Source organism: Bactrocera tryoni, chromosome 2, assembly GCF_016617805.1.
Source record: "Bactrocera tryoni isolate S06 chromosome 2, CSIRO_BtryS06_freeze2, whole genome shotgun sequence".
Classification (NCBI taxonomy): domain Eukaryota; kingdom Metazoa; phylum Arthropoda; class Insecta; order Diptera; family Tephritidae; genus Bactrocera; species Bactrocera tryoni.
In genome coordinates this window covers 27168037-27186165 of record NC_052500.1, presented here as the reverse complement: position 1 = coordinate 27186165, position 18129 = coordinate 27168037, and the positions used below count along the sequence as shown (strand labels likewise).

Here is an 18129-nt window from a genome sequence, read left to right as displayed (position 1 = left end):
TTCGGTAACATTTGGTTACAATAAGATGACGCCACTTTTCAAACATTTATTGAGAGCACATTTCGGTGAGTAGATAATTTCACGTTTTGGGCCGGTTGAATGGCGACTAAGACCGTGTGATATCACACCGTTAGACTTTTTCCTGTGTGGATATGTAAAGTCTGAAGTTTATGTGGACAATCCCACTTCGATTCATGCTTTGGAGCAAAACATCACGCTTGTCCTTCACCAGTTACCAGTCGAAATGCTCGAACGAGTCATCGAAAATTGGACTCAACGGATGGACCATCTGAGACGTAACCACGGCCAACATTTGAAAAAGACAATCTTCAAAAAAGAAATGCCAAAGAATGTTATTTCGAATTTTGAATGATAATAACATTCTCATAAAATTTTAAGTTTCTGTGTTTTTTCTTTAAAAATGTAGGAAACCTCGAAATAGATCACTCCGTATCACAACGGACGGGTGTTCCAAGCTATAGGCTTTAGTCGTTATAAAGTAACGTTAGATAATGTAAACTCTCTTGCAGCAAACTCAGAGATGATAAAGTAGCTGGTTTGAAAAGGTGATAGTCGGTAGTTTTATTGGCGCTGCGGTTCATCTTATTTGCTTTTCACTACAGGGTGTCTTTATAGCCTCCTATATACTAATTATTATATACGTAGCGTTATGTGTTTCTATAAATATTTACATATATGTATATAACCAATTCATGTTTAGATTTATGGTTTATTGTTACTTTTTTGTTTCTAATTGAAAATTATTTGCAAATATTTAGTGAAATATGGCGACATTTAGGATTTAGGCTTTTAAATGATTGCATAATTATATGTTTAAAGGAAAATTAAATTTTATTTTATTATTTTTTTTTTTTCATACCGGAAGTGCTTTCACACCAGTGCTCGAATGATCTAATGCGCATATGGTTATTAATTCTAAACAAGCGCCACTGTTAAAATGTGGTTTTATTAATTAGGTTGTGTTTGATAATATTTTAATTTCGGTTTGTCTCTGCAGCAGCACTTAAATTATTTATAATTGGTGTTAATAAATTTTGCACACACCAGTTTTAATTGCATATATTTAGTGGAAAAATGCGTTTGTTCATTAACAATTGTCAATAATATTGAACAATAAACATATTTGCTCAATTTTACGCATTTAATTGCGTATATTCTTTTAATGATAATTTTTCGAAATTGAAATATTTGTTAAATGCCAAAATGCATTGAATTAGATAATTAATTTTAATGAACTGGATTAGAAGTGATAAAAATAAATATTTGCACAAAAATTCGAATTATTCTTTGGGATTACACAACAAAAAGTTCCATTGACCATGGATTACTTTAATTACAATTCGGAAAATATTTATTTATTCCTGGCGGCTTAAGGCCATGAAAATAGCATTTATTGCTCGGTTGGAGGCTTAACCGAACTCACACTTTTACTAATTACGAGAGAGCTTATCTTCAAGCATAAAGGGGTAACAAAATTCTTCAGCTTGATTTTAATCGGGCAGTTTATACGGCAGGTAAATGCTATAATGGTCTATTTTGAATAATAATGAGTTGTCAAAAAAGTCTTGCGGTATTTTTATTGAATTTTTTTTTATTTTTATTGAAATTGAAATGAATTTTTGATGACTAATGCCCAGCTCTTGCCCGATGCTACGGCTGCTACTATGCCGGTCTCTTTCGACCAATTCAGTGATTTTAGCGCAATTTTCGACGACAGGCCTTCCGGAGCGTGGCGCATCTTCGACCACCTCTGCACCAGAATGAAAACGTTGAAACCATCGTTGTGCGGTGGAAATGGAAACTGTAATGGGTCCATAAACTGCACAAATTTGATTGGCGGCTTGAGATGCATTTTTGCCTTTATCGTAGTAGTACTGCAAAATATGCCGTATTTTCTCTTTATTTTGCTCCATGTTTGCGACGCTATAACTCACGAACGACTTAAAAGGGACGATAATCAATCAAATACGTATTAGCGCGTGAAATGAGCTTTCCAAAAAGGTATAGCATGACCCGATGCGACGAATAAAACTAGAACTATGCGCTTTCAGCGCCAACTAGCGAAAATACAGCAGAACGTTTTTGACAACCTATTATATTCCAAGATTGTAGCGTAGTTTTGAGCAATCAAATTTCGTAAATATTGTTTCACAATAAAAACAAACGAATATTTTATTATTTATTTACTTGCAAGAATTAAAGCCAGGGAAATATCTTAAGATGTAAAACGTCAACCAGAGGATCGGAATCTAAGAAGCTTTATATATACATACATACATATACTCTATATAACTGGCCGACAATTTCGGCATAAGATTTGTTAGAGAAACGAAACTCATTATACGAGGTATATGGGAGTTGGGTTAGTATTGACCCGATATTATCTATCCATTAACTATTATCATTACGGTACCTCGCATACAATCACCAATCATATGGAGCAAAGTCAGACGGTTGTTCGGTAATCCTAGTAAAGGTTATGAGGGGACTAGGTCAAGTTTTCGCTCAAATCCGTTTTTGGCACGAAGATACACTGTCATGATTAAAACACGCTCTCCCAATTTCATTGTGATAACTCAACTAATGGCTGATATATCCAGCATAAAGTCAACTGGAAGTTCGATAATCTTTGCATGAGGTATATGGGGGCTCAGGGAAGTATTGACCCGATTCAAGCCATTTTTGGCATATAGACATACACTTGTCACAGAAGGATTATCCCTGAATTTTAATTATATAGTATAACTCACACATTGACCGATATTTTCGCTCAAAAGTAAACTATAGATATTGGGGTCCACATATTCGGTACCTAGGGTCTTGAACAATTTCGGTTGGATTTGGAAAATTTTTGGTCAAAAGGTGCCCTATTTTAAGGGAATTATTACTGCATAATTTTATTCCGTTATATTAATTACTTCTTAATTTGCGTACGGGAAAATTAAAGAATCAAATGGAATTTTAAACTGTGTTATATGAGAAGTAGGCGTGGTTGTAGTCCGATTTTTCCTAACTTCACATTAAACATATTAGAGGGCGTGAGAACGGCCACTTTTTCAAAATTTTTTACACACACTGCAAGCCTTTGTACTAAATTACAGTTGTATATCTTAATTGAGTGCTTGGTGATGGCACTTTATATGTTTTCGGTTAATAGCGATTTGTGGGTTCATACGAACCCGAAATTTTTTTATAGCAAGGAACTTGCACATCAAGATATCTGAACTTTTACTGAAGTCACGTCTTTTGACTAACATCGCTGACAATTTAAATAAGCAAAATAATCACACACTTAAGGCAAAAGTCTCAGAGCACTCATATGAAATTGTCCTCACTCAAGACTGAAGCCATTGGACCAGAGAAAACAGAGAATGACTTTACTGATTTTCCATGGGAACAACTTGAAAACGATAATGATTTTTTGAGAAAATCATCTTCTCTGTTAAACTCGCTTTCGTCTGAGTGATGCGGTAAATAATTAAAACTGTAGATTCTGGTGCGAAGAAAATCCACAAATTGTTCATGAACAACCATCACATTCCCATGAATTGACATTGTGGTGTGGCTTTTGGTCTGATGAAATCTTCGGTACTTCTTTCGAAATGAAGCTGGTGACACCGTTACTGTCAGTGGCGAGCGGTGTAGATCGATGATAACAGACTTTGTATGGCCACACTTGGAAAAAGTGAATCTTAACAATATCTGGTTCCAACAAGACTGCGCTACTGAATTATTGCGAGAAAGTATTGTAGATTCGATTACAAGGTCTATCGCAAAAAAAGGACTGTTAAAAGAACAACAAAAAATTAATATTTTTCAAAAGTTATATTTTTTTATTCAAAGTAGTTTCCTTGTGCTTCGATACAGCATTTAGCCCGGTCAATTAGCATTTCAAGTGAGTGTTTAAGGTAATTTTTCGGAATGCTCTTGAGAATACCGGTCGTCGCCTTTTGGATAGCTGAAATGTCCTGAAACCAGTGTCCTTTCATGGGCAAATGAAGTTTTCCAAATAGGTAAAACTCACAGGGTGCCAGATCAGGTGAGTAGGGTGAGTGATTAATGGTTAATGTGGAGTTTTTTGTCAAAAAATCAGTGACAAGCGTCGATCGATGACACGGCGCATTATCGTGCAACAGGCGCCAGGACCCTGCCTCACGGTATTGTGGTCGAGCACGACGAATGCGTGACAAAAGACGCTTCATAACACCAAGGTAAAACACAGCATTAATCGTTTGGCCAGGTGGGACGAACTCTCGGTGTACAATACCCTCGGAATCGTAAAAACAAATCAGCATTGCCTTTATTTTTGACTTCTGAAGACGACCGACTTCTGATCGTCACAGAGGTCCTCACGACCTTCTTGGAATCGCTTAAACCACTCATGCACATTACTACGGGATAGGCACTGATCACCATAAACTTTTTTCATCATTTGAAATGCTTCAGTAAACGTTTTCCCCAAGTTTAAAAAAAAATTTAATATTTGCACTTTGTTCAAAATGAAATCAAATAAAATCGATTGTAGTTATCCACTTGTCTTAAAATTTTTACGAAATGTCAACAAGAGATCAAACTTTTTATACCCACCAATAGGTGGCGCCACCAGAAACAGTTATATTTAAAAAGTTCTGTTTCTTTTGCGGCAGACCTTGTATTTCAAGAACTTGTGACATTAAATGGCTTTTAAGAAGTTGGGATTTAACAACGTTAGACTACTTCTTGTTAGGTTTTTTGAAATCATTGGTATTTAGCAAGAAACTAGAATCCCTTCTAGCGTTAGAAGTCAATATTGTACGTGTTTTTCATGACATGCGACTTGATTAAATAGAACTACTTGAAAATTGGGTACATCGAACTCGTTCCTGCAAAAGAAGTCGTGGAGGCCATTTGGGTGATATTATATTCAGAACTTTATTTATTGGTTGTACTTCACATTAAACGTTAAAAAATATGTGGATTTCCTTAACAATCAGGGTGTTGTTTTAATCATACTAGAAATATTGTAGTTTTTGATATTTTTTAAAGGCTTGTTGCTTCTTTTCTTACTTGTAAAATTGAGTTGATGATTGTTGGGGAGTAATAATGTTCACTTATTTTATATGGTGGGTACTATCAGTGAATAACATGCCACAAATTTATTGAGGTGGCTAACATCAGTTCCGTCCAAGTCGCTGGGTTCGTACTAAATATGGGAAACGAGTTGCTTTAACCTTAGCTTGGCGAAAGCTGGATAGTGAAGCAGAAAGTGTGTTGATATTTCCACTTCATCTTTTTCATTGCAAGTTCGACAAGTTGAGTCCTCCAATATATCTAGCCTCGCCGCCTGAGTGGCAGTGGACAGTGGCTAGTTTGGACGTCTATTATTGCGGCGATGTGTGCTAAGAGCTAGCAGTTCAAAGGAACAATCCACTCTTGAACAGAAGGCCTTCGCAACCCCACAAAAGCTGGTTGCTTATCAACGTTTGCTGTGCTCGTGCTAAGACCATAGATTCAGCGCCTGAAAGCACGAAGACAGGGGCAGCACTGCTCGTTCCCATCCTGATGGAGTTAACTATAAGTGCCTTTCATTGTAATCTCATCGTTTTTATAATATCCGGCGATTCCACTGTGGTCAGACAACCAACCAAGTTTAATAGGGAAGTAAGTTGATGCTGCTGCTAGAATCTTGCATCCCTGACTAGCTTTCAGTTCACTGTCAGCGAGATCAAGGTCTGCGTAGCAGCTATGCTATCGGAGTGGATGCATACCTCCCTAAAAGAAACCGCACTTCGGAGAAGCACATCTGCTGCTACCTTGAAAGCTGTCATTTCTATTTACTTGAGACACACTATAATGGTCTTGTAGTCTGAAACAGGAGTTGAAAGAGGGCTCCAGTAAAAATATTTATCCTCCAACATTCATCTTGAGCTACGATCCATTGGTAAAAGAATTTACTTCGCCTCTTCTTCACCGACTCCGTCCCACTCGCATGTCTCTCGCAAGTCTCTCAAATTATTAGGAACGCAGTCGAAATGGGGGAATGGTCTTTTCTGGGACCCTCAATGTGTCCACTTTCTCGCCTAATTTGAGAAATTTTTACTTTTAGAAGGTAAAGGTAAAATATCAATAACACATTATTCTACTTTTTCCGTTTCGCTGTTTGGTACCAATTCGAGATACCAAGTGCAGCCAGGACCTTCACCACCTGATTTCTCAAACGTAGAGAAGGTCTTCCTTTGCTTCCAATGGCGGGAACTGAATCGAAAACCTTCAAAGCTATATTATTCTCTGGTATCTGGACAACATGGCCTAGCCAGCGTATATCCCGTACAGCTAATCGTTCCAAGCGCAAATGCCATACATTTTCCTAAAAACTTTTCTCTCGAACATGCTTAAGGCCAACTCCTCAGAGGATGTTAACGTCCATTCCTCTACACCATATAGCAGCACGGGGATGACGAGTGACTTGTAGAATTTGGTTTTTACTGCTCAATTGCCTACCCAGTCCGAAGTAGCACCTTTTGGCAAAAGTTATTCCACGTTGGTTTTCGAGGCAGATGTTGTTTTTGGTGTTAATGCTTGTTCCTTGATAGACGAAATTATCTGTGACTTCTAAGCTATGACTGTCGACAGTGAATCTTTAACACGTTTGCAGTGGTCGTCTTCAAAAGGGTTGTCTCTTATCCGACACTGTTTGGATTTTTCATTGGGGGTTGTTTTTACATGGCGGGTCCCAAACCCAACGAACAAGCCTGGTAGGGATTTTTCACTTTAGCTCGCCTTTATAGGGATGTTTTTTTGGCTATCCAGAGGATATTTGGTCTAAAACCGGAAGTCATGAGCTGCTTGTGCCTTATGTAAAAGAATCGTTTCTTGGCACTCCCAAATGAAAGGGGCTCTGAGAACTTTTCTCACTTACGTGCACTTCTATTTATCGCTCCATGCTTATTTAAATATATTTAGGAGCAAATTATATACAAGTATATAGGGAATAAGTAACATGCCGATTCCACATATGGAACATTCTATGTTGGCTACTATATGCGACAAAGCCAACAACGTATTAAATTACAAGTGGTCCATAGTAAATTTTAAAGAGCTTGTGCTACTCACAAGCAACCCATTTAGCATACCTTTGAGCATAATTCGTGCAACCCAATCAATGAGAACGCTAATAACACCCTTGTTGTGCGCATAAACACGTTGACTTGGTCGTAATTTCCCAAGAAAATTTAACCAATTACTACTTCTACCTATCAAAATGACTACAAAGCACACTTGTTAAGTAAATAGACCCTTATATATGATATGTCCTTATGTACATACATACATACACATAATAAAATTTTTGATTAAACTAAGTCAGAATTTGCACGAAAATTTATACTTTGGCGACCGACTATAAATATTTGAATATGCTGCTGGAAGGGTCATGTGCCAAACTACAACTAAGAAATTTATGTGTGTATGTGTATTTCTAAGGGTGCGCATGATAAACTATATGCTGCGACTGCATTAAGTATGTAGTGTAACTATGTGCCTGCGGGTCGTAAACTATAGCAACTCGCCTTCAAGGGGGTCAATGCGGGTCAGACGGTAGTGGTTATTGGCGAATAGCTGCCTTTGCGCCCGTAAGTATGCTACCCAAAATTTGGTCTAAACGTATTTGCACGAAAATATTGTATGTGTGTATGTGTTTGTGCGCACGTGCGCATATTGGACGCAATTTGCCTTATGTAATATTAATTTTAATCACACTTTTCATTAAGTCTACTTTCCTTTTAAAGTCCTTGGCAGGGCAATTCAAGAGTCTGGTAACTTGGTATGAAAAGAAATACAACTTATGGCATAAGGGTTAATTTAAATTAGAATTATGGGCGCAGTTGTGCAAAAATATATGTAAATTCATATAAACATATGTGCTGCCATGCTTAAGTGCCTATTTGGGTGTCTGCTAAAGTTGCTTTTAAACAAATTTAAGGCGCTTGCCTGATATCTGTAAGTGTGTCTGTTGGCATGAACAAAGCATATACTACACACACACACACACATAATAATGCATATAATAATAAGGTACAGCATACATAAACATATAAGGATCTTCAGTTGTCTACCATGAGAGTGCTTTCAAACTTTACGCAATCGTCAAATCGAAAAATTTTCGCTAAATTTATTTTCCCTTCTTCCGTTAAGGTGCGTGCTTGGCTTCAAAAGAATTGTTAAAGAAATAAATGCCATCACATATTTACGGCTGCAAAAAGTTGTATCTTTGCATCCCTTCTTATATTTACAAATTATTAGAATGAAGGCTTTTAAGTTATTACACATTTCCGCATGTCTTTTACTTGTAATTTCTCTACAAAGGCTTCGTCCTTTTCCAGGGTGCAAACAGACGGATGTCAGCACTTGAAGATATTCGAAATGATGCTAGCAAAGTTCTATAAACATATTATGCTGTCATAAATGTGTCGTCAAATATCGTAAATATTTTTATGATTTTTTAATGAATTGCTGCAATTTCATTTAAACTCGATTACTGAATTTTCATGAAGTCTCATGTGTATGCATATACTTGTATATTGTATAAAATATAGTATATATGTATGTATGAAGAAAATTTAAAACTTTTAGATTTGAATCAAGTAAATGAGTTAAATTTATGTAGATAAGAGAAAAACATATGCGATGAAGATCCTATACACCAAATGCCCATTAAATTCACACAAAATTTTGCACATACCTCTTACGTAAAGACCGCCAATTAGAGTTACATATGAAAAGGTATAAATGAACTATGTTGTTTCAATTGTCTTAAAAATTTATTACCATATTCTGGCTTCCAATTATAGTACTTTTTATGCCTTAATTTTATCTATCGTTTTCCACTGACGGTAGTATTCGCGATTGCCAATACGTAAGTAAGTCTTCCGCAGAACATTTCTCTCGAAAACTCGTAACGTCGACTCATCAGGTGTTGTCATCGTCCATGCCTCTGCACCATATAGCAGGGCGGGAATAATGAGTGACTTGTAGAGTTTGGTCTTTGTTCGGCGAGAGAGGACTTTACTACTCAATCCGAAGTAGCACCTGTTGGCAAGAGTTGTTCTGTATGAATTTCGAGGCTGACATTATTGTTGCTGTTAATACTCCAAGATAGACGAAATTATCTACAACTTCGAAGTTATGACTGCCAACAGTGTCTCCCCCTGCGGGTAGGGGGACCCCTTTGGGTTGGGGGGGAAACCGAATATTCCCGTGGTATGGCATGCCTGTCGTAAGAGGCGACTAAAATCCACATGCACTGTATATGACATTTGCAGGTCTTGCGACGACAGTTTGTTTGATGACAGGAGATACTTCGTCTTACCAGCACCCATTTGCTTTGCTTCCTTACCCAGTCTGGAGAAAGCAGAACTAACGGCCCGGCACTCCTACAGAAGATAGTACCTTCCCTATTTAGTCCAGCAGCTCGAATGATTGCGGTGATTGAAGAAGTCACACGATAAACAGTCGCCTTGATTAAAAACTCGTTTGGTATCGAACGGCTGGGAGAGGTCCTTCAGGAGTTTTTGGTCTTGCTCAACGTCAGTTTACACTGCCGTATTAGTTTTGCGAGGTTACCAAATTCAGCCATCACTGTATAAAAGCAGCTCGTGCTGTCGAAAGCAGATTTGAAATCGACGAAGAGGGGATGTGTGTCGTTTCTTTTCTCGCGGGTCTTTTCCAAGATTTGGCGCATAGTGAATACCTGGTCGGTTGTTGATTTTCAGTTTTAAAGCCACACTGATGAAGTCCAATCAGTTTGTTGACGGTGGACTTTAATCTTTCACACAACGCGCTCGATAGAACCTTATATACGGTGTTAAGGAGGCTTATCCCACGATAGTTGGCGCAGATTGTGGGGTTTCCCGTTGTGCGGATTGGGCAGAGCAAACTAAAATTCCAATGATTGGACATGCTTTCGTCCGACCATGTTCTACAAAGAAGCTGATGCAATCATATCATTTATGCGCCGCCGTATTTGAATAGCTCGTCCGACAATCCATCACGGATTATTACGGATAATTACTATTCGAATTTCTTCATGGTCCGGCAATGGAATGACTGCTTCATCGTCATCGATCAGGGAATTGGGTTCACCATTTCCAGGTGTTATACTTTCACTTGCATTCAACAGGCTGGAGAAGTATTCTCTCCATAATTTCAGTATGCTATGGGCATCAGTCACTAGATCACCTCTGGGGGTTCCACAAGGGTATGCTCCGGTCTTGATACCTTCTGTTAGTCACCATATCTTTTTCTCGAATTTTGGAGCATTACTCCTTGTCTTCGTGCTAACTCATTTTGGCGTCTCTAATTTTTGTCTGCAAACGCATCATAATCATATTATGAGTTCAGCAGTTAGAATATTATAAAATTAAGCATTACAAGTAGTCTAATTCTTCAGCTGAGACTATTTGGAGCTCTATCGACTTATTGACTTTACAATAGTTAACCGAAGCATCAACAAAATAAAACAAAGTAGAAGGAGTCCTCAACGTTTATACCTTGTTCAAGCTTCCAAGGAACGAGTACAGGAATCTCCGTCCCTCAGCTTACAGCTTTATACTAAAAATATTATAAAGACAGCTCAATGAAATATAATCATTTTTTTATATGACCAGATCATACCTAACCAAACTTTGGTACCGAAAATGCAGGGAATTGGTCATAAAATTATCCCAACCCCTGCACTTGAATATAATAACGTTTTTTAATATATTTGACCTTTTCCCCAAAAAATCGGTCAGTGTGGAAGTTATCTTAATACAAAATAAGCGTTAAAATATTTTCCCTGGTGTTCTTCAGGTTAATACGAAAAGTAGATAGAGTAGGTGCAGAAATTGTTCCAGCCCTATCTATTGACTGTAATCGGTCGATAGTTTCCGCTAACTGCCATATATGGAAATAATGACTTGTAAGACTAAAGTTCTTTTCATCGCTCGTACTTGCCCCTGTAACATAACATAAATAGTCTTGATCTAAGTGTACACTTAATTATTTCGTAACTTACTCTAACTCTATTTTTAAACGTGTGCTTGTTAGTAAGTTCTTATATCATCTCTTCTTAGATGGAATTCTTTAAGCAAATTTTCACAAAAACTTTGTAGGCATTTTCAAACTTGAAAATACATATAGATTGTTATCTTTATATACAATGTATAAGGTTTATGCATTATCTGTTAAATATTTGACTAAACTGCTTTTAATTAAATATTTCCCAAAAACCACTGGTTCAAAAAAATAAACACTAATTTCATCGAAATTTTATTTGAATCAGCTACAAAAAAAAAAATAAATAAATAAAATACGTAAAATAACAGCACTCAGAAAATCTTGTCATTGTAGTGCTCACGTAAATTAAAAAATTCCTTCTGCCATCAGACACCTTCATCTTTGGAGCATACCGCTGTGAAAATAGCTTCGTTGCGCTTCATGCTCAGCATTCCATGCATAAGTAATCATTAGCTCATTCCTAATTACGTTTGCCGTTCGCATTCCAGCCAGATATACCTACACCCATGCATACAAACGTACATATTTTGTACTCACCGTGGTCTTACCTTTTGTGACAAAGCTTCGCCGCCTGTCATCCATCAAAGTTTGCTTAGCCAGCCAGCCATAAGGCGTTCACTTTCTCCTTTGGGAGCTTACCGGCGGGAAGGGGCAAATATTGCTGCGGATATTTGGCTTAAGCGAAAATCTGTTAAGTGTGGCCACTATGCCAGTCGACCGTACTGCATTTGCGAGTGGCATGGCACTTCGGAAAATGAAGGATTTGGGTTTAGGGCGAGATTAATTGTGCTTGTTTGTACTTATATATTATATACTATATATATATTATATATATACATATATATCTACGAGTTTATGGATGACTTATGTATTTTTTCAGTTTGAAAAAGGCGTTGCGACAACGTAGTCACTAAGAATTTTAACAGCTTTATTCAACGCTTGAGGTTGCGGCCCAAACCCTTTAAATCTTGGCATTATTACTATTGTCATTTGTGCTTAGGCGAGCTTCATCGAATGTAGCAAATCTTATTAACTTAATTTGATTTCACAGTGCTTTTCAGTTCAACATTCTACCCGTCTGTAAGCCCACAAATAACGCGCTTTTTTCGCTACTCAAGGATTAGTCTTCAGCGCTCACCTTTTCCAGGTGATTTTCTTTTTATTTCTTAATGCACGTTCGAAGCAGTTTGTACTCAAATTTTGTCTCACAAATTTGGTTTTTCAAGCAACTCAGTACACCTACGTATATGTACAGTTGTGTTGATATTTCTTGTGCTCGTCTCTTTTGCAATCTAATTTTTGACAATGCGGCTTTCCTCAGGGGTTGTACTCCAAAATGATAGAATGGCAAAGTAGTGAAGTGGCTGCAGGTAAATGAATAAATGGTCTGCTCATCCATAAGCTCTAACGAATTCGTAAATTAGTTTAGAGTCCGAAGTGACCCTGTGAGAAAAATCAAAGAGCAGACACTTTGGAAATTTGCGGATTTATTTAAAGCCGTAACGTCCGGTGTGTGAGTACCTACTGGCGACAGCCTAACCTCATGGCGTTCAAAATCACAGCGGATCAAATCAATACATTGATCAGCGCCTTGTTAATGGCAAGCATTTTCAGTACCAATTGGCAGTATAGAATGGACATTAACCACGTTGGTAGGGTTCCAGGCCCATCTAAAACCACTGTCGCACTTTAGGTCCGGCAACCGGTTGCAAGGCAAGTCTACATTCAACTGACAATACGTCAGTTCTTCCCTTCAGACCTAGTAGCTGAAACTATTACCGGTTGAGCTTCCATACTGCTCGTGACTGGTGACCAGGAGGTAGACTCCATACGCACATTACACGCACATGCCTTCGCCGACTAAAAAATTCTCGCGCTCTCTGTCCAGCTAAATCCCATATCACCCAGATCCCTATTGTCCGAGTAGATACGTGCCCCTGATGCATTCAGAGGTCCATGCCCCGTAAGCTGAAAACCCATACTCAGACTAAGTTTGAAGTCTGGGTTACCCTCAACAAACTCTACGTCCCGAATGTACTTATAACTCACTCGACCGTTATGAATATTGTACCAAGGGTCTTGCTTCCTATATCTGACCCTATCATCTAGAAGCCTTCTGCTCCCTAGATATCACCGTTTTATCGATATGTCCTTCCCTACAGCTAAGCCTCAAGTATTTACAATCTTTAAGAGATGTCCTTACGCCCGCCTTAGTTCAGACCCCAAGCGACATTTGACCAATAGAACAAATCACAAACTTACAGAGTGGCTCGAGCTGCCCAAGCAGAGAGTCCATCATGAGGCTCCAAATATATGGAACACAGATGGAAACCTGCGGGCAGCCACGACCCCTCCATTATCCACACTCCCATTCATGGCATGCCGCCAAAGAGCAATATCCGGACAGCCAAGCTCCTTCAGCCGTTGTACCACTCGATCCCATCTTAGGTAGTCAAACGCCGCCTTGAAGTCAATAAATATGCCAAGGATATATTTGTTAACATTCTCCCTAACGACATTCTGGACATAAAGCCATGCATCCTTTATATCGCTTCCTTTGCTGAACCCATTCTACCTATTCGATCACATACCCCGCGTTAACTCTTGAAGCCTTTCCAGCATAACTCTTCCCCAACGTTTGTCGGTTCTCTAAAGGGGATTTTTTAGATACACAGATGAACTTCCCACCCAATTTTAGATACGCCATATATTCTAAATGAACTAAATCTAATTCTATCCTGGCAAATCGTTTACTTCTCTTTATAGACCAATTTTAAAGGCTTATATATCAGCATCTTTATAGGTAGCGTACTTCTCTTGTAAGACCAACACTAAAGGTTCAGATATCAGCTTTGTTGTCAAGGGAATAGGTGAGGTTGAAATATCTCAACAGTTCCTTCTTGACTGTTCTGTCTTTGCGAAACCAATTCTAAAACAACACAACAGAAATTAAAGTGCCAAACACATTTGTACGGGTCAAGCTGCTTTATCAGCAAACAAGATGTAATTATAGAATTTCCTTTTATGGCTTTACAGAGGGCTGTAAGCAGAAGTCTAAGTACGATTCTCGTTGATCAGCCATAGTACATAATTTTTGAAATTCCATATTCCAGATTGATCTAATTTTCTAATATTTTAACATCACTTCAGAGTTTTGTTAAAACATTTCCGCACTTGACACGTTAACGTGTATTTCAGTCGCTGTATCCGTTGGGGATTCCACTAACCGTTGGCGACTTGGGGATGAAAGCGCGGTATTAATTCAGTCAAGCTTATTAAATACTGGCGTAGAGTTATCAAATGCGCGTGGGTATGTGGTCCTTTTCACTAAAAATGATTTTCTGCTCGACATACATACATATATACACCAGCGTTCTAAGCATGCTCCCACGAGGCAGCAACCTAGAGACAATGGAATGCCACGCTGTCATTTGCCGAGTGACTGACACGAATAAGCCAACAAAAGCGCAACAACATTTACTGAACTTAAAAAAAGAGAGAAAAGAGCATTACAAAAGCACAGCGCACAGCTGAGGTGTTTGACCGAAAGCAAATACATTTCTCCTATTCCATTTAAGTCAAAAATCTGTCTCGTTTTAAATCAAATCAGTTTAGATTGTGTGCCAAATTACGTAAGTACTCGCAGCAGATGTGCAAGCAGCTTACTTTGGATTTCAAAATTATGGCGAAAGGAAAAATTATTTGCACTGGTCACCATGAAACAATCAGCATTCCACAAGTATTAATGGCAATACTGGAATTTCGAAAATTATTTTTGGCGTTTCACCTTACTCGGCGCTTGGTTTGATGGCATTCATAAGATTTTATTTAATTAATGTTTTTATGGAATCTAAATAGTGTTTCGAAATGCTTCAGTTTCATTTTCACTTAATTAAAAGTTAATCCTATTAGAGAGGCTTTTTGCTCAAAATTCATTTATGCGCCGAAAAAATCCTTTAATGAACCATAATGACTCGGTAAATATTATTTGTGTGCTTGTAACAAAAGTTTATGAAATTTGCCTCTTTCCAAAGCTAAGTTTCAATTGCACATTGTTGGAGTTGAGGCATTTTTGAACTTTGCTCTCTTGTTGTAGTTGAAGCATGTTAAATGATTGTGAAAATTAAAAAGCCAACAATTCTCAACAATTCAATATAGTTTGCTGAAATGATTTTACTAACAATTACTTTATATATGTTACTCGCAGATTCTGGAGCATTAACCAAACATTAATCTCTACGAGAGGCAACCATTCAATATAACACAAGTGTATATATACATAGTATTTCCTTTAACTCCAGCAGACTATTCAGCCGCTCTTTACGATTGTCGCTTAATCAAGCACAACTTTAAGTAATATCTGCCTATGAGATCAAATCACTACTGGTGCAGAAATGTAGAGCCCGGCTAAATAGTCTAGCAGAACGTAATCAAGTGCACCTCATCTGGGTTCCTGGTCACAAAGGTATAGTCTGGAATGAACATCTACTAATATGGTAAGACATGAACCCTTACACACGCAATATAAAGACACTGGGATTCATGTTTCCAAATAGGAATCACATCACCTCACCTGGAAGTAAGTATATAGCAATTTATCAATACGAGTATGCTCAGGTTAGGTGGAAAAAATTAGTAATTAGCTTAGGTTTCCTAGTTCGTTGGTAGTGCACATCCCATTAAAACCTACACGTTTATAATTCGAGCCGCTTGCTACAAGACTGGCGCCCGCTACAGCCGTTACCAGCATTTGCACAAAAGCTACAATCAGTCTCGTAGAAGTGCTGTGGATTGTTTCAGTTTCGTACTCACCTTAACGACGGACGTGTGCCATGTTAGTATTTAAGCTACCGTCAGCATCGGTTCTCAGGCTCACTGTACTCACTGAGCCCTGCATCGTGACAAGATAACAACCCTCGAGAGAGATAACACGAGTGTAACATGAGCTTAATTATCTAAAAGTTTCTTTATTACTTACGGTTGCCAGTGAAAAGAATAATCATGCCAGGAAAAACCTTTCTCGTACCATCTTTCTACGTTCTCTCGACACAATGGGTAAATTTTACAAAAATATATTATGTATTGAAACCGCTTGAAGTTAGCAATCTATGAATCCCGCGGATTATTAGCGCCACATTACGGCCGTATAAAAAAGATATTATCATAAACATTGTTATGAGCTATTAAAACAAAACAACAGAATATTGTTTTTCTATTTTGAGTGGAGTACAACAACGCTCAGTCTAAAACCCCTTTTTATGGAAGCTCATCTGTGACGGTGGGCAACCACCAGACGTGAAACAGTATTCGATGTTCACTGTTCATTGGCGCTGGAACAAAAACACTTTTTGGAAATCATCTAGTTTGACTTGCGTTCATGTGTTCAAATGTGAAAATTTACTAAAAATTTTAATAGAATTTTAATTAAAAATTTCATTTCACTTCAGTGTGTTTCGTTCACAAAAATTTTCTCTCAAAACAAAAAATAGCAGAAAATATAAAACTCGATTTGGAAATTGAAAAAACCGCGATTAAATAAAATACGTGAAAGCAAAAAACCGAATTCAAACCCGAGTTGCCATTGCAAAGCAAGACAGGAACACAGCAACAACAAGCGTACAGCAACACTTTTATACGTTTCCAAAAGAAGAGAACACTGTTTTTGCAACTCAACACAGCCATGAGGCCATTGGAGTCGCCAAGGAGCTAAAACAGAAATAATAGCCCGTGACAACAAATACAACACACACACACACCAAACGATATCATCATTACTGCTGATTTTATAGTCACCGAACATTCTAATATCAGCGAATATTTTGAGTAATAAATCGTGCATTACGCCAACACTAAGAAAAACGCACTGTGTAACAATTTTCAACTCGCAAGAATAACAACAACAACAAGAGGGCACCACTGTATCAGCTTCAGTTGGAAGCTTGAAAGTAGAATTGAGCGAGTGAGCAGTGGGGTGCGTCTTTCGTCCGATACGATCAACTCGAGTCACTGCTGCTTTAACGACTGCAGACAGTATTAGCAAAGCGATCAGTACACTTTCGCTTTTCGACATAGCCGACATATATTGATAGCAGCTCCACCCCTCCGCAAAGTTAGTGCAGCGCTATTGATCAGAGTCTTTTTACTGTGCATTTCATTGTTTGATATTTGTAGCATGAGGTTTCAGAGCGACTTCCATAGAAAGAAAAATTTCGCTAATCCTAATTTGTTCAATAATTCCACTGCTGCGGAAAAGCCAACATCTCCTCAGCAATCAACACCTGCAAGCGGCCGTCCTGATGCCAAAGAGGAAACCAAGGAACAAGAAGAAGTGCGTACAGAGCATCTTTTTAAGCACCCGCTGCAGAATACCTGGACTCTTTGGTACTTGGAGAACGACCGCTCCAAATCATGGGAAGACATGCAAAACGAAATAACCAGCTTTGACACAGTTGAAGACTTCTGGAGCCTCTACAACCACATCAAGCCCCCATCTGATATCAAATTGGGCAGTGATTACTCGTTGTTCAAGAAAGGAATCAGACCGATGTGGGAAGATGCTGGCAACAAACAAGTCGGTCGTTGGGTGATTACACTAAATAAGACTTCCAAGGCAGATTTGGATAATTTGTGGCTTGATGTTCTCCTTTGCCTAATTGGTGAAGCGTTTGAGAATTCAGATGTGGTTTGCGGTGCTGTGGTCAACATTCGTGGAAAGAACAATAAAATTTCTATTTGGACAGCTAATGGCAATAATGAGGAAACAAAGCACTAATCACTTTCACGATGTTAATTAAAAAGCACTCGAGTTAAAATGTACAACTATTGAATGTAATTTAATGTATTTTCAATAATTTGATGTACATAATTAAATTTATACAAAATAATAAATTATATTCGAACGACGAAGGTATGTAGGTGTACGGAGCGGGGTGGACGTAAGTTGGATCTTCGTGGCGCCGCGTATGAACGAACGTATATAGCGAATGTTGATGGTCGAATTATTGACGTGCGAAATGTAAGATCGAAAAGTGTGATGTTTACGCGGCGCAGTGGACCAACGGATTGTTTAGAATG

The 18129-nt window shown here is 38.2% G+C and overlaps 1 protein-coding gene across 1 annotated transcript; it reads left to right on the top strand.

Moving 5' to 3' along the window:
* The first annotated feature begins 16579 nt into the window (after positions 1–16579).
* LOC120769501 (eukaryotic translation initiation factor 4E1-like) lies at positions 16580–17851 on the top strand. The gene is made up of 2 exons (XM_040096533.1): positions 16580–17164; positions 17227–17851. Exon 2 carries the CDS (start codon positions 17228–17230, stop codon positions 17825–17827), a length of 600 nt encoding a protein of 199 aa, XP_039952467.1. The 5' UTR covers positions 16580–17164; position 17227; the 3' UTR covers positions 17828–17851.
* Positions 17852–18129: the final 278 nt, after the last annotated feature.